At 45.6% G+C, this 18,553-nt stretch overlaps 2 protein-coding genes and 1 long non-coding RNA gene across 3 annotated transcripts in view; 2 read left to right on the forward strand and 1 right to left on the reverse strand.

Annotated features, from left to right (window-relative positions):
* Positions 1 to 18,553, reverse strand: part of LOC309552287 — a 376,806-nt gene that overhangs the window by 274,567 nt on the left and 83,686 nt on the right. The window lies entirely within an intron of this gene.
* The window catches only part of IGF1R (insulin like growth factor 1 receptor), a 365,402-nt gene that overhangs the window by 105,538 nt on the left and 241,311 nt on the right, over positions 1 to 18,553 (forward strand). The window lies entirely within an intron of this gene.
* LOC309552285 (small ribosomal subunit protein eS21-like) lies at positions 15,706 to 16,073 on the forward strand. Its single transcript, XM_082253182.1, has one exon. It carries the CDS (start codon positions 15,768 to 15,770, stop codon positions 16,017 to 16,019), a length of 252 nt encoding a protein of 83 aa, XP_082109308.1. The 5' UTR covers positions 15,706 to 15,767; the 3' UTR covers positions 16,020 to 16,073.

The following is an 18,553-nucleotide window of genomic DNA, read 5'->3' on the forward strand; positions in this document are numbered from 1 at the left end:
TATTACTTCGGGGCGACCTGGAGCGACTTGCATAGACATTCATTTTATGAAGTCCGTGCAAGTTGCGCCGAAGTCGCGGTGCACGCAACTTCACAGGTCGCCCCCGAAGTCATGCCGCTGCAGAGTGAACCGGCACTTACCATGAAGGGGTGTACTTGGTAGGCAACAATGTTTTGGTAGTTGGTACATGCCAAAGTACCAGCGACATGAATGACAGGACCCAAGGTTTTCCAGCAGAACATTGACCAAAGCATCACAGTGTCTCCGCCAGCCTACCTTCTTCCCATACTTCATCCTGGTACCATCTCTTTCCCCCCGGTAGGCAAAACACGCACACCCGGCCATCCACATGATGTAAAAGAAAAGGGGACTCCTCAGACCAGGACATCAGGACTTCTTCTTCCATTGGTCCAGTTCTGATGCTCACGTGCCCATTGTAGGCGCTTGTTGTGTTCCTCAAACCATTCTTAAACCATTTTTGCAGTGTGGCAGGGTGCATTATCTAGCTGAAAGAGGCCACTGCTATCAAGGAATACCATTTCCATAAAGGGGTGTAGCTGGTCGCCAACAATGTTTCGGTAGTTGGTACATGTCAAAGTACCTGCCACATGAATGGCAGGGCCCAAGGTTTCCCAGCAGAACATTGCCCAAAGCATTACTGTGCCTCTGCTGGCTTGCCTTCTTCCCATAGTGCATACTGGTGTCCTCTCTTCCCCAGGTAGGGGACGCGCACACACCTGTCCATCCACATGATGTAAAAGAAAAGGGGACTCCTCAGACCAGGGCATCTTCCATTGCTCAGTGGTCCAGTTTCTATGCCCACGTGCCCATTGTAGGGGCTTTTTGCTGTAGACAGGAGTCGGCATGGGCATTCTGACCAGTCTGCATCTACACAGCCCCAAGGTCTTCCAGCAGAACATTGACCAAAGCATCACAGTGTCTCCGCCAGCCTACCTTCTTCCCATACTTCATCCTGGTACCATCTCTTCCCCCCGGTAGGCAATACACACACATACCCGGCCATCCACATGATGTAAAAGAAAAGGTGACTCCTTAGACCAGGGCATCTTCTTCCATTGCTCAGTGGTCCCGTTTTTGTGCCCACATGCCCATTGTAGGGGCTTTTTACTGTAGACAGGAGTCAGCATGGGCATTCTGACCGGTCTGCATCTACACAGCCCCATACACGACAAACTGCGATGCTCTGTGTGTTCTGGCACCTTTCTATCAGAACCAGCATTAACTTTTTCAGCAATTTGAGCTCTTCTGTTGGATCGGACTACATGGGCCAGCCTTCCCTCCCCACCTCCATCATTGACCCTTGGCCGCCCATGACCTGGTCACTGGTCCACTGGTTTTCCTTCCCTGGCTCAGTTTTGGTGAGTCCTGACCACTCCAGTGTGAGAACATCCTGCAAGAGCTGCGGTTTTGGGGTTGCTCTGACCCAGTTGCTTAGCCAATAAAGTTCGGGTCTTGTAAGACTCCGTTCACATTAGGTCGCTCCGACTTCGGGGGCGACCTGTGAAGTCGCGTGCGGCGCGACTTGCACGGACTTCACATAATGGAAGTCAATGCAAGTCGCCTCCAGGTCGCCCCGAAGTAGTACAGGACCCTTTTTCTAAGTCGGAGCGACTTGTGTCACTCCTATTAGAACGGCTCCTGTACTACACTATGGGAGCGTGAGGACCGCGACTTGTCAGGCTGACAAGTCGCGGTCCAAGTCGTACCGGTGTGAATGCGGGCTCAAAGTCGTTCAAATCCTTACACTTGCCCATTTTTCTTTTTCCACAAATCAACTTTAAAGATAACATGTTCACTTGCTGCCTAATATATGCCACCCACTTTCAGGTGGCACTGTAATAGGATAATTAATGGTATTAACTTTACCCCTCAGAGGTTGTATGTATCATTATATTAGAGAAGCCCTCTCAAAAATCTGTCAAGTATTATTTAAATGCCAACAGGAACTAAAGGCAGAGACCTAGCTTTAGTTATCTGCGGTCTCCATCAGGTGCTTGAGCTTGCATTTTCCTATCACCAGCAGCCATCTAATGATTAGTACAGGCACCTTTACGTCATTGGGGAGGGGAGTACGTGTAAAGACACAGCAGAGTTACTTTAGAGTCAATTAGGGGTCATAGCCTTGCCTGGTAATTGGCTATAAATTGTATCCTGTCCATGTCCTGACTCTACAACGCCAATGCCCTAGGTGCCACCTCGCCTATATTCTGAATGACCATCCCATCTAAAACGTGTAAATCGCTGTGAAATCATACCTTGGTTCTGAGCTGGCTGCAGCTTTACATCCAGGCCCTGTTCACACCGACGTGTGTAATCTCGCACGTTAGGGCGCAAAACATATGTGTCCTCGGAACGCGTTACCCAGCGGGACTCTTCACCTCCATGTGCTGTTGCACTACATTTAAAAAATTAGGCTTGTCTGTGTTTGTGTATTTTCATGTACTGAGGCGCCAATCGCAGGCTTTGAAAGCCCAAATAAATGCAGGTGTAATGCGTTCTTAGTACATTTTCTTACATTGCCCTGGAAAGTGAATCCTTCCAAAGTCCTCAACAATGTCACTGCAGGAATGGACTTCTCTATGGTCAAATCAGTAAATCGCGATATTAATATAAACGCACCTTTATCAGTTCTGGTACTCTGACCGTGTGCAAAATCTCCAGGCACCCCACTCTAAAATGGGACCCCTTTCCCATCAGAGTCCTCCGTCCCCCCCCCCCCCCCCCCACACACACACACACACACACACACACACACCATATATATATATATATATATATATATATATATATATATATATATATATATATATATATACACACACACTACACACCATACATACATACACTCCACACACAACACAAACCACCACACACAACACACCCACAACACACACTACGCCATACATACACACTCACGCACACCACGAACCACACACACACATTATGGTTTGGACTGATGTTTTTTTCCAACCTCACCAACTATGTAACTACACACGCACACATCACACAAACCATACACGCACACATCACACAAACCATACACGCACACATCACACAAACCATACACGCACACATCACACAAACCATACACGCACACATCACACAAACCATACACGCACACATCACACAAACCATACACGCACACATCACACACACTGCACACCAGCGCACACACCACAAACCATACACACACCATCCATGCACACCAGCAAACACACACCACACAAATACACACCCCCCACACCACGCCACACAAACTACACACACAACACACAAACACCCCCCACACACACCCACACACTATGTGCACACACACTATGCGCACACACAACACCCCACCCCCAGCACACACACAACACCACACCACACTGCACACCCCAACCATACACCAAACACACACACACACACAAACACACACACAAACACACAGGCGCACACCACACACACACACACACACACACACCCCCAAACACACAGGCGCACACCACACACACACACACACACACCCCCAAACACACACCCCCAAACACACAGGCGCACACCACACACACACACACCCAAACACACAGGCGCACACCACACACACACACACCCAAACACACAGGCGCACACCACACACATCCAAACATACACACACCCACGCACACCACACACACACCCACGCACACCACACACACACCCAAACATACGCACACCCACGCACACCACACACACACCCAAACACACCACACTGCACACATCAACCATACACCACACTGCACACGTGCACCCAAACACACCACACACACTCTCATCACGTCACAAAAAATATAAAATGCTCAAGCCTCAGTCACCACAAAAGCAAACATGCAGAATACAAAACTGCAAAAACAACCAAAGATGCGCCGTTCAAGTGCAAATGTACCTTAAACTTTTTCAGAAATTGAGGTTTGCAGATGATCCTCTTTCTATCTGGCTGGTATGGAGAACACAACTTTTCGCTCTTCCCAGTTTTCATAAATTGGCCCCTATGTGTTTTTTGCTGACATCAATGGAGCCAAATCTTTTAAACGCCGTACTCTGTACACATTTTTCTCAGCAAGAATAGCCCTACGGAATGCAGGCTTTTTTTCCCCAATGTTTCCAAACTTGTATTCGTCATTTTTTATTTCAGCTAAACATTGCCTACCGTGGGCAGGTGCCCAGGATCTGGCTCCTACCACCAGCTTTATTTACAGTGACTCAAGCAAACCTCTCCAATAACACAAAAACACATAGCTGAACGTCTAGGCAATGTTTTTAACTTGGGCAAAGCACCCCCCCCCTTTTTTTATCTTGGTGCGTTAGGAAGGACTGAATGAAATTTTTATTAATCTTTGGAGGAAGATGCTGGGCTTCGTATTCTTCCAGTACTGCCAAGTTTCTTATCCCTTTCTAACATATTCGCCAATGGAATACGCAATGTTAATGCGGTCTGTTTACATGTCCAGTGTTCTCAACTTTGCCACCGATGGGTCTGTCGCCAATCGCAGTCCGAAAACCCAATAATAAACAACTGGAAGCCAGTAACAAAGATTTGATGGGAGCGATGGCTTAGAAAATCTCCTCTTCGTCTTTTATAGTGTCTCTAATATTCATTTAGGTACGGTTATTATTATACAATGGTCCTTTATAAGCAGTGCACAATTCTCCATAGTTGCAACTAAACAAACATTAGTCTAGCTAGGTGCATGCCAGTGCGGTAATTGGTAGACTCTGACTCATGGCGATCAACCCACAGAAACCATATATTCATAAAAACGAAGCAATGTGGACGTGTAGGGATTTTAAGAGTTAACTAAAGTGTTACTAAACCCACAGCAGTAAAAACAGTCCAAATAATGCAGTAAAGCATGCTGGTACTCAATGTGAAACCTAAGGGGTTAATCCTCTGCATTGTGTAAAAATACTGATGGATCCCATCTTCTCTGATCCTCCCCTACTTCCACTGTCCCCAATCCATCTCCTGATATAACAGAGCCTTGGGGGCCTTCTGCACATGCTTAGTTTGTTGTGTGCTGCTAGAGTTTGGGTTTTTTTTTTTCCTTGGAAGGGTGCATGTGATCAGCACTTGGCCAATCAGCACTGTCCAGCAGAGGGTCAAGGGTCATGCAGCCTTTTAGGACAGTCAAAGTAGAATGGAAAATCGTCTTACAAGCTTTAACCAGACACGGTTTTCCCCGCGTTCAGCTCTGGAGGGGGGATGCCCTCGAAATGCGTCACTCTGGATGCCCTTGCGGCATCTTCCCAGTCCATTTGGACGCATGAACAGACGTTCTGGTCCCATCTTCCTGTGACGTTTGTGGTGAGCTTGTCGTTATGTCAATTTGTGACTAATGCCTAGTACACACGCAACGATTATCGGCCGACCGATTGTCCGTCTTTTGTCCAGAGTGGTGTTGTGTTGGTTGGAATGTGCCTAGACTGCACACGAATTTTCTTGGCCAACAAAAATCTACTTCAGAAGTGATGTCATGTGCTGGTTTACTTTCCGTGTGTTTTTTCTTCTCTGAGCATGCCCAGTCTTGCTCATCAGATTTTTGTCTGCCGAAATCTGTACTGACTGACGGAAAATCGGCCGTTGTGTTGACGGCCAACAAAAATTTTATAGCCTGCACACCAGATTTTTTTCAGCCCGAAAAGTCGGAGTCGGTTGTCGGAAGCACCATACTAACAAGCCGAAAATCCGCCGATCGGACGTTGGCCGAAAATTCACGGCCAACTATCGACACGTGTGTACGGGGCTTTAGTCTCGGTTCACACTACGTTGCTCCGACTTAGGAGGCGACCTGTGAAGTCGTGTGCAGTGCGACTTTGGCGCAACTTGCACGGACTTCATAAAATGAATGTCTATGCAAGTCGCTCCAGGTCGCCCCAAAGTAGTACAGGACCCTTTTTCTAAGTCGGAGCGACTTGTGTCGCTCCTATTAGAACCGTTCCTGTACTACTCAATGGACCGCGACGGTGCGCGACTTGCCAGGCTGACCAAGTCGTATTAGTGTGAACCAGCACTATCATTGATTTTTATCTATTCAATAAATGGTGTTGTGGCACACTAGGCTGGTGTGCCCTATGCTATATTTTTGTATGCAGTACAGTACGCTCTCATTTGAGCTTAAAGCTTGGGGGTGAAATTTAGCTAAAAATACCTCCGGGACAGTCAGGGCTAGTACATTCCACAATGGATAGCCTCTGAACTGTCCTGGGTCGCACTTACCTTTTAGAAGAAATACTTTACCTTGAAAATTTCTTCTCCAGAGCTGCCATCTCAGGTGTGGGCAGCTGAAGCCAGCGCGTCCTCTTCTGCGTCCTCTTCTCCCAGAATGCGCCTGCATCGGCCCTGCTAGTCACTTCCGGTGCGGGCGCGTCATGCCCAGAAGCTGTTTAGCAGGGAATGAGGCGCCCGCACCGGAAGTGACGAGCGGGGGCCGGTGCAGGCGCATTGATTCCTGGGAGCCATGACGCTCAGCTCCCAGGAATCAATGCAAAGAGGAAGTGACGGCGCTGGCCGCGGCCACAGAGGGAGGAAGTGGAAGAAAGGTAAGTATATTTTCTTCAATAAGGTAAGTAAACAAAAAAAAAAAAAAATCCTAACTATCCATTTGTTTTTCAGGTGACCTAGAGCAGTGGTCCTCAACTCCGGTCCTCAGGACCCACTAACAGGCCAGATTTTAAGTATTACCTTGGGGAGATGCAGACTAGAGTACTGCAATCACTGAGCAGCAAATGATATCACCTGGGCTGTATTTCAGTTATCTTGCAAACCTGGCCTGTTAGTGGGCCCTGTAGGCCAGGGTTTAGGACCACTGACTTGGAGCAAGCGGATGGCCCAAAATCAATTATGTCGCTTTTGAGGCCGGAATTCCGCTTTAAACCTCTTCTTCAAACATTTCTGTCTTCCTCACACTTGATTCCTTGTAGGGCTTCTGATCTTCCGTGCCACCATCTTGCATTTGGAGCCAGCTGTCAGGTCTTGACCACTCACAGCTGAACCCCCCCCACCCTTACTGCGTATGCGTGTGATCATGGACTGCAGTAAAGCCCCGTACACACGCACAGATTGTTGGCCAACCGATCTTTTGTCCAGTGTTGTTTGTTGGTTGAAATGTGCTCTAGACTTGCACTGGACTTTTGTTGGCCAACAAAAACCAACTTCAGAAGTGATGTCATGTGATGGTTGACTTTCCTTGTGTTTTTTCTTCTCTGAGCATGCCCAGTCTTGCTCATCTGATTTTTGTCTGCCGAAATCTGTACTGACTGAGGAACAATCGGCCGTTCTGTTGTTGGCCAACAAAAATTTTATAGCATGCACACCAGATTTTTTTCGGCCGAAAATTTGCAGCTGGTTGGTGGAAGCATCATACTAACAAGCCTACAATCGGCAGATCACACGTTGGCCGACAATTTACGGCCAACAATCTGTGCGTGTGTACGGGGCTTAAGACTGGGCCTTGTAGGCACCTGGGGGTGTATGACGTATATCCCAAAAGGCTGCTAGCGGGCCATGGGTACGTCATCCTCTCCGGGAGCGAGTATCACTGAGACTTTGTAACTGGCTGAAGAAGACTTTCTCAACCTTTTCAACACAGAGGAACCCTTGAAAAAACGTTCTGGTCTCTGGGAACCTTTGCTAAAAACGACTATCTACAACTCATGATGCATTAGTGTGATGGTCAGTTACACTTGTGGTCATTGGGAAGAATTCCCCCCTTACAGATGGCTAAAAAGATCAATGGAGTCAGTGGGAACCTATTTAGGACAAAAGTTGGTCATTGCCTAAGGAACCCCTGGCAACCGCTGGAGGAAAGTGATAGGTGTCCCGGAAGCCGTACATGAAGTCAAAGCCTGCTGTGTGATAGTGAATGGCAGTCTCAGCCTGGACCCCCGACAGGCCACACCCCCTCAATACGTTTCACTCCGTCCACTGGAGCTTACTCATGGGATTCCCCGGAGGAACCCCTGATTGAGAAACCCTGGGCTGGAAGGAGGAAGAGGGTCACATCACACTGAGTGTTCTTTTCAGGTAAAGGCCTACTAATAAGGGATTTCTGTCCATAGTTTTTGAATAGTGGCTCAGTGGTTACCGCTTCTGCCTTGCAGCACAGGGGTCATCAGTTCAAATCCCAACTATGACACTACCTGCATGCTAGCCCCCTTTGCTTGCAAGGGTTTTCTCTAGGTTCTCCAGTTTGCTCCCACACCCCAAAGACCTGCTGGTAGGTTAATGGTCTCCGATCTAAATTGGCCCTATTAAGTGAATGGTTATGAGATGGGGACCTTAGATTGGAAGTTCCTTTAGGACAGGGACTGGTGTGAAGAGCACTAGATATAGATATACATATATATATATATATATATATATATATATATATATATATATATAGATATATAGATATATATAGAGATATATATATATATATATATATATATATATATATAGAGATATATATATATAGATATATATATATATATAGATATACATAGATATATATATATATATATATAATGTGCTATGGAAATTGTTGGCACCATATAAATAGCAGAAATAAAAGAATCCTAGCTCTGCTGGTTGTGTTGGGAAGTCCGTGTACTTTTGTATATCTCCTATCCTCCTAGGACGAATGATTTTAGATAGAAGGTGCGCACAGATTTCTCATGCGTCAATAATGCTTTTCCCACGTGACCGGCCCTGTTCCTGTTTTCCATTCCTATTAATGTCAGTGTGCTTCATAATTCATCAGAACCGAAATAGGAGTTTTATTTTTTTCTACGAAGCCATCCCTGGAAACTTGCGTTATTTAACAAGACGTCACATTTCAGCTTTCAGTTTAGATGTAGGAGAAGGCAGACAGGGGGAACTTGCATTGTATCCAATGTGACAGGCTGAGCGGAGTTGGATGCGGGAGCACAGGCCGGGTGAATGGCAGCTTCTGCACGTGGAGATTCATTTGCCAGACCCATGGAAGAGGGTGTGAGTAGTGGGGATTGACAGCAATTATCTGACTCTACCTACTCCCAACTACACAAGGCAAGAACGATAAAGATTGTCATTTAAAGTGGTAATAAACCAAAAACGTGCTGTATATTGAATCTTACCAATCATCCGATGTGGTGGCTTTATTCGTTTTCTCCTTTTTTTTGTTTTTATTTTTACCTGGTGATGTGTTATTTTTTAACCTTTTTAACAGTGCAAGCTATCATGTTTATGCATGATAGCCGGTGCTCTATATCGGTGCTCTATATCGGTGCTCTATATCGGTGCTCTATATCGGTGCTCTATATCGGTGCTCTATATCGGTGCTCTATATCGGTGCTCTATATCGGTGCTCTATATCGGTGCTCTATATCGGTGCTCTATATCGGTGCTCTCCAAACTTTGGCCTGAGGGACTAGATGTGGCCCTTTGCTTATTTTTAAATGTTCCTCTCTGATAAGCGGCACTATTCTCTGCACTGACACCAACAGTGGGCCATAATTTCTGCCACTGACGCCAATGATGGAGCTCATTCTGATAGCTACGATGGGGCACTATTCTTCCCGCTGACCCAAACGATGGGGCACAATTCCTCCCGCTGACACCAAGGATGGGGCACTGTTCCTCCCGCTGACCCCAATGATGGGGCACTGTTCCTCCCGCTGACCCCAATGATGGGGCACTGTTCCTCCCGCTGACCCCAATGATGGGGCACTGTTCCTCCCGCTGACCCCAATGATGGGGCACTATTCCTCCCGCTGACCCCAATGATGGGGCACTATTCCTCCCGCTGACCCCAATGATGGGGCACTATTCCTCCCGCTGACCCCAATGATGGGGCACTATTCCTCCCACTGACACCAATGATGGGGCACTATTCCTCCCGCGGACCCAAATGATGGGTCGCTGTTCCTCCCGCGGACCCAGACAATGGGTCGCTGTTCCTCCCGCGGACCCCCCGACAATGGGTCGCTGTTCCTCCCGCGGACCCCGACGATGGGGGCACTGTTCCTCCCGCGGACCCCGACGATGGGGGCACTGTTCCTCCCGCGGACCCCGACGATAGGGGCACTGTTCCTCCCGCGGACCCCCGACGATAGGGGCACTGTTCCTCCCGCGGACCCCCGACGATAGGGGCACTGTTCCTCCCGCGGACCCCCGACGATAGGGGCACTGTTCCTCCCGCGGACCCCCGACGATAGGGGCACTGTTCCTCCCGCGGACCCCCGACGATGGGTCGCTGTTCCTCCCGCGGACCCCCGACGACCTTAGAACGAAGTCCCGACACGGACCCCCGGACACCGCTGTGGGAGCTGACATGATCCCTCTGCGTCTCTTCCGGGTTCGGCCGCTCCGGCGCTGTGATTGGCCAGAGCCGCGATGACGTCGCTTGCGCGCGGGAGTCATTTTCCGGCAAGCTCCCGGCAAGGAAAGCTGAAGGTCCGCCGGACCTTCAGAGCGCATGCGCCGCTCTCGTGAGCGGCTGTATGCAGTGCAAATATCTCCTAAACCATGCTGGTTTAGGAGATATTAATTGTACCTACAGGTAAGCCTTATTGTAGGCTTACCTGTAGGTAAAAGTGGGGAAAAAAGCTGTATACTACCGCTTTAACTACTAGTCAGATATCCTCTCTTCTTTGCTGCGAAGGGCAACAGCTTTTTTTGTCCCATTTCTAATGCAATGGTATCTTGGTTGGCAGCATGTCGGAGCAGGATCCTGGATATAAATGTCTATTTGTGTCAACCCCTTATAGTGACGCTCATTCTAAGGACTCCTCCCGGCAGCTTTAAAGCCAGGATTGTGGCCAACAACCCTTCAGATAATCCTGCAGACTACCTACTAAGTTCCTTCACCCCTGCAGTAAATTTAGGGATAGCGTCTTATAGTGGTCACAGCCAGAAGTGTCATGAGCTGACCATGCACAGAGCAAGTGCCGAAAAGCCCAAGGCATTCTGTTTCCAAAAGTAAGAAGACCAGTCATATTTGCGTTTTATTAAAAATAGTATAGTATGAACTTTCCTGTTTTAACTGTCTATATTGACTCACAAAAGCTGAAGCCAAACAGCTAAATAAATGTAATTTATGGTTTTAAGTTGTAGTTTCCTTAGTACTTGTTCTGTTCAGATACTTGTATGTCCTATACACCTAGCACATACCTCCTAAACTTATGAGACGGGAACGAAAGACACCCACCATCAAAAGTATGTGAACATAGGACACGCACCCCTGCCACTCCCCCTTAATGGAGAATTATACAAAAAAATGATTGGTTGAACCCACAAGTGTTGTGTTTTTTTTTTTTTTTTTTTTTTTTTTTTTTTTTACTACTACTATTCCTTATATTGGCTTTACAAATGCAGCAATTAAGAACTTTTAGCACTGGAAAACACTTTTATCAAAGATAGAAACTACATGTTATATAGAACTACATAGATCAGATCAAAATGAGGGACAAATGAGGAGGAAAGAGGGACAGAGGGACTTTGTTCCAAATCGGGGACAGTTGGGAGCTATGCTAGCACATTGCATGGCCAAAGGTAACATCACTGGTCACAACCTGAAAATCTGCTATTTCCTATGCTACATATAAGCCTGCTTATGTGACTTTTTAAAGTGCACCTGTATCCAGATTATGGACAAAAAAAGATCCACATATTATTAATAGTAGCAAACCGCAAAAAAAAAAAAAAAAAAAAAACCCTCCCTGCAAATGTCATAATGTGCTAGTATGCATTACATTATGAAAGACCTACCTGAAAACTAAGCCCTCCAACGGCATGCTGTCACCACTGACGGGGCTTGCATCTTCACCTAGTCTTCCTTCCGAGTTAGCGGGCAGACGCTGGTTGATTGGATGGAGACACGATGACGTCACTCCTGCACTGTTCATTTAGAGCTCAGTGCGCATGTGCCGGTGACGTCACCGGCACTGCTAAAGTAAAAATGTCCTTTAACGGTGCACATTTAGGAGATATTTACTGCACCTATAGGCTTATCTGTAGGCATAAATTAAAACAAAGAACCTTTACTACCACTTTAAAAAGCAGTAAATTCGCTTTAAAACAAGTCATCCCTGACCTCTCTAGCTGCTTGCAATGTGAAGTAATTAATTCTTAAAGATCACAGCAAAGTTGGTTTCATTTAATTTCTGTTTTTTTAGAACACTGCTCAATGTGATCTTTCCTGAACATTATGAAATGTATCCGGTCATGCCCTAAAAAATTACCTGATCAGTCTCGTGGCTAATGGAATTGCGACTTCAAAATATTGGCAGTTTAAAACCTATGTCCCAGCTTTACCTAAATCTCAGAGAATATGGTGACTAAATTGGGGAGAACCAGCATGGGGGGGAAAGACAAGACTGTACCTGACCTCCACATATTCGTGAACCTCTTTAGAGCAAGCGTTTTCGTGGAACCCGAGAGTTCCCCAAGAGGTTGCCGAAGGTACCTTGAGCGGTGAATGATTGACCTCCCACCTTGATGGTTTCTGTGTAGTTTTAGGGCCAACATCATATGGAAAAACTGGCAGCATGACCCAATTATCTCTTTAACTATCTCTATGGGTTACATTTTTCCTACTGATCACCAAAGTCATGGGCGTCTTACCTGGTAACTCCCAATGAATTGGTTTTCATAAGGGTTCCCAGACATCTGAAAATTATTTGAGGTTCCTGTGGGGTAATTGGGTTGGAAAAACTATTTTTCAAAGCTTCATAAATTTACTAATAGTGAAGGGCAGGCTTTAAGGTCTAAGGGCTGGATTTTTAATTGTTTTTGTTTGAATATTTAATGCAAAGATTTGAAATTGGTTTTGGTGTTACATAGTTACATAGTAGGTGAGGTTGAATAAAGACAATATTTCATCCAGTTCAACCTGTGTAGGTGTGTGTGGCTGTAATCATCTCACATAGCCCTGAATGTTCTCATCCTTGAGATGTACGTCTAAGAGTCTTTTGAAAGCCACCATACTTCCCGCAGAAACCACCTCTTGTGGTAGAGAATTCCACAATCTTGTAGCCCTAACAGTAAAGAACCCCCCACGTTGCCTGAGGTTAAAACGCTTCTCCTCTAATCGCATTGTATGCCCTCGAGTCCTCATGCAATCCCTTCGACTGAATAGCTGTTTTTCTATGACGAGATCACCATTGAGATATTTATAAATTGCTATCATGTCCCCTCTCAGGAGTCTCTTCTACAGGGAGAATAAATCTGTTAAAATGTGGTTGTGACTTAAAGGGAAACGGCACTTTAAAACAAGGTTGTGGTATGCTTTTTTCCACCTTTCCCCGGACCTATGCTAATATCCTAATAGCTCGTACACACGATCCAAAGTAAATGAGAGAAAGAAGTTGGGACTTTGAATGAGGCAATGGATAGCAGCTGAGGAAATGGTATAATAAAATGACAATTTATTGATAATTTGATGAAAACAAGGATAAACATGACATCCTACAGAAGAAAAAATGTAACTTGTTAACCTGAGCCTATATATATATATATATATATATATATATATATATATATATATATATATATATATATATAATTACATAGAGAACAAGTAAACGGCAATACAAAATTCCAAAGAATGGCACCATAGCATACATTGGATCGTGGTATAGCTGCATCAGTAAAAGCTTGACGCGTTTTGTGCGCTAAACACACTTCCTCAGGAGCAGATGCAGGACATAGGTCTGCAAAAAATGTATGCATGAGTTTCTAAGGAATCTCACAATTATCCCAAAAATAAGGGAAAAAAAGGAGGATATATGATGTCCTCCAAATCGGCTCAGGGTTTATCCAAAAGTCGGACGAAAAATACCGCTTTTGAGGCATTCGTACAATAATCGGGTCATTTAGTACAGAGCTCTCGAGAGCCAATCGGACAAGCAGAAAAAAGTTTCTCGTACGATTTCAGTTTTAATCAGTACAGTTGTCGTCCGAAAATACAATACAATACAACACATGACATCACTTCTGAATTTTTATCCTGTCGTATGAGAATTTTTGTAACTTTAGTAACCTCTCCATTTTCAATATGCGACTAGCTTGCAAAAAAAAAACCGGATGATTTGTCGTCCGATTTTCGGATCGTTTGTATGGGCCATTAAACCCTCCTTCATAGACAGCTCTAGCCAATGGCCACAGTTCCACTACCCTGGCCGTGCCTGCATATCAGTGCTCCAAAGATTTCTATGGAGCTGTGCTCTGAGGCCGGAGATGATTGGCGATGGTCATGTAAAAGTCCATGGCAGGGGTCTTCAAACTTTGGCCCTCCAGTTGTTCAGGAACTACTATTCCCATCATGCATAGTCATGTCTGTGAATGTCAGAGTTTTACACTTCCTCATGGGATGTGTAGTTCCGCAACAGCTGGAGGGCCGCAGTTTGAGGATCCCTGGTCCATGGGATTGTAATGTGTGGGCGCAGCCAGTATAATGAAGGCTTGCACCTTTACTGGAAGTTAAGCAAAGGACCTGAGGCCATCTGATTGAGGTATATATGCCCCTGGGGGTGGGACTTGGGTTAGGTCAGGGGATAAAAGAGGATAAGTACACATAGCCATTAATTAGGAAGTGCCGAATGAAGCCAGATGTATTTATTTCCTTAACTGAGAAGAATGCTAGCATAATTCATTGTGAGTCATTAGGTGACTTTAAGTTTTATTAGCCAGCCAAATACGTAAGTGTGATTGGAAAATCCCTGAATTCTTTGCCTAACGTAACTCCTAAATCAAAGCCGGTTTCTTTTCCATCATCTAATGCTGCTTTTTTCAATCGTTTTACCGTGGAGGAACCCTCAAAATAATGTTCGGGTCTCAGGAAACCCCTGAGAATTTGTTAGCATTATGGTTAGTGGGAGCAATTCTCCTTACGTTTGTGGTCAATGGGCACAATCCCAACATTACAGATCGCGAAGAAAGTTCTTAGACCGCATTCACACTGCAGCGGCACGACTTCGGGGGCGACCTGTGAAGTCCCGTGCACCGCGACTTCGGCGCGACTTGCACGGACTTAATATAATGAATGTCTATGCAAGTCGCTCCGAGGTCGCCCCGAAGTAGTACAGGAACCTTTTTCTAAGTCGGAGTGACTTGTGTCGCTCCTATTAGAACGGGTCCTGTAGCACTGCATGGACCGCGAGGGACCGCGACTTGTCAGCCTGACAAGTCGCGGTAGTGTGAATGGAGCCTTAGTGTAACTGGTATCTTATCTGAGAGGCAGAAGGGGCTCAAGGAAGCCCTAGCAACCTCTGGAGGAACCCTGGTTGAGAATGGCTGACCTAGTATTTGGTTTACATCCATAATTTGTCCCTTTTGGATTTCCAGTTGTGATTTCAACTACTTTTTTTTTTTTAACCCTCATTTTTGAGTTTTCTTCAGTTTTAAAGTAAACCTTGTGAAATGCAGGATATCCAAAGATTGTGCAGGAGAAGGCTTTGGGCCGCAAAAGCTCCCGGCTGAAGTCCCTCTTTAATCATTGTCCTATTAATACACATCTGCATTAATTGGTATTGTTTTGAGATCCGCCTAAAGTACTTCTAGGGCAGCCTTTCTCAAGCTTTTCAACACAGAGGAGCCCTTGAAATACAAGTACAGTAACTTTCCAATCGCAGGGAGCCCCTGCTAAAAATGACTTTATCTGCAACTCATGATACATTAGTGTGATGGTCAGTAGAAAGACTCGTCCTGCTTTTTCTTGTCGGCCATTACAGGGAACGTGAGGTCCTCGTGACTGTAACCAAGGTGCAACATGCAGAACGATGCCGGTGAATTCGTGGACTTGTATGTCCCCCGTAAATGTTCTGCCAGCAACCGAATCATTGGTGCCAAGGACCATGCTTCCATCCAGATTAATATTGCAGAGGTTGACAAGACAACAGGCAGAGTAACTGGCCAGTACAAGACCTACGCGATCTGCGGCAGCATTCGTAGGATGGGTGAATCTAATGATGCCATTCTCAGGCTAGCAAAAGCTGATGGCATTGTTTCAAAGAACTTCTAAACCATGAAACCTTTGAAATGAACCTTTATAAGGAAAAATAAAATGTTAAAGAAAGACTCGTCCTTACACTTGTGGTCATTGGAAAGAATTTCCACCTTACAGATCGCTAAAAGGATCAATGGTGTTAGTGGGAACTTTCCTGAGAGGGAGAAATTTCTCATTGCTCAAGGAACCCCTAGCAACTTCTGGAGGAACCCTAGTTGAGAAAATCTGATCTAGGGTGGTGGCGTGAAATTGTGAGTTCCTCGGAAATCTGAACCCTCGTGAAGGCAATACAAACTTCGATAAATTGATTTTTCTGATCAATCTCTTCCAATTGATCTATAGTCAACAGCCCATTTGATATGGGGGAAGTGGATTCATATTGATGGGATATGATCATAAATTACGATCATAAGTGATAAATCACATCTTTGTTTCCATCACGTAACCTTCTAATCTAATCCAGTGGTCTCCAAACTGTGGCCCGGGGGCCAGATATGGCCCTTTGCTTGCCTTTATCCAGCCCTTGGAACACTTCCTCCAGCCAACACCAATGATGGGGCACCATTCCACCCATAGACACCATCGTTGGGGAATTATTCCTCCAACTCATACCCAAAATGAGGCACTATTCCTCCCACTAAAACCAATTGTTTACTCCCACTGGCCACAGTCCAGCCCCTCTAAAGCCACAAGGACCGAAAAATGGCCCTTTAATTAGATCAGGGGTCTCCAAACCTTCTAAACCAGGGATCCTCAAACTACGGCCCTCCAGCTGTGGCGGAACTACACATGCCATGAGGCATTGTAAAACTCTGACATTCACAGACATGGCTAGGCATGATGGGAATTGTAGTTCTTGAACAACTGGAGGGCCATAGTTTGAAGACCCCTGTTCTACAGAATCGAAATACGATTATGTTCATGAGCCGTGCTGCCAATCGATTCGAGATTAATAATATTCCACCCTGGTTGATCAATTCAGTTTGAATCTGATCAAAAATTAGTCTAAATTGATTAAAAAGGAAGTTATGGCTATTTGATTTTTATTTTTTTTTTAACTTGATCATTTTGATTGGATAAAAAAAAAAAAATCGAAGCCTGTGGCCACCATAAGGATGATTGGGTGAGTCTATAGGTAAGAGCCCACAGCTTTCATCCAGGAGGTTCTATAAGGAGTCATCACTTTCCAGTCCTTTATCGGGATTAGAACAACAGGACAATGGACAGACTGACATTTTAGATGTCTCCAAGAGGGAGAAAATGTCAGTTCTAGAACTGGCAGTGCCACTGCATGTTTCGTAAAGGTTAATGCACCTTTCACGGTAGGGAGCACACACTTTTAAAGTAAGAAATGGTTTGTTTGCATAAGGATTCTCAGAAGTGCGTTCAATGGCTGCTCAAATACAGCATGGTGTATTGGTGACGCAAGCTACAAAGTATTGACGCTCTGCCATGGCGTGAACGGGTCACCGGTGACGAAGATTTTGCCAGGTGACAGCCCTGAAAACTTTGCAGCTTCTGCCAAAGGTGATCGTGTTTGCAAAGTAAAGCGATGCAAGTGCATCCATTGCGCAGGGATTTGTACTTTTCGAGAAAGGCGTACGTCATCTGCAAACAAAGGAAAAATTATGAATGGGCCGCAGGCGGAGCTGTGCAGGTGTAAGTATAAGGAGATTATGCCAACATGTCAGGTATTTACACTACTAGTGGTGACGGACATATGGGCCGGTGTGGAAAATAGCCACCCGCCAGCTTGACGTGAATGTCAGGCGGCATTATAAAGGAGCTGAGGATTCTGCCTGCCCTAGCACGCCTTGTTTGGGATGACTTTGTTCCTGTTCTGTAGCACATGGCGTCACCTAAATTAGAAGTTTTTTTATTAAGGATGTCGCCCGGTATACTTTTACAGATGTATCAAACGCGCTTAATGATGACCCAAAATTATTGGAACTCCAACCTGGGTGAATCTTTGCATTCACCTCGCTTCATACAAAATTTTATTGCACAGATGACAGCAATTTTCATAGGTTAGCATTATCAGAAGCCAAACCGTGGACTGTGGCTTTTATATGCTGAGCCTTAAGCCTCGTACACACGCAACGATTATCGTCCGACCGATCGGGCGACTTTTGTCCAGAGTGTTGTTGTGTCGGTTGGAATGTGCCTAGAATTTGCCCACGAATTTTCTTGGCCAACAAAAATCTACTTCAGAAGTGATTTCATGTGATGGTTTACTCTCCGTGTGTTTTTTCATCTCTGAGCATGCCCAGTCTTGCTCATCAGATTTTTGTCTGCCGAAACCTGTACTAACGACGGAAAATCGGCCGTTGTGGTGACAGCCAACAAAAATTTTATAGCCTGCACACCAGATTTTTTTCGGCCGAAAAGTCTGAGTCGGTTGTCGGAAGCATCATACTAACAAGCCGAAAATTGGCTGATCGGACGTTGGCCAAAAATTCACGGCCAACTATCGATGCGTATGTACGAGGCATAAGGGTGTTTGCTGGCAGAAAACCCCCCACCAAAGGCGCATTAAGGAGAGGCGCTGA

Source organism: Pelophylax lessonae, assembly GCF_965119305.1.
Source record: "Pelophylax lessonae genome assembly, chromosome: 4".
NCBI lineage: Eukaryota > Metazoa > Chordata > Amphibia > Anura > Ranidae > Pelophylax > Pelophylax lessonae.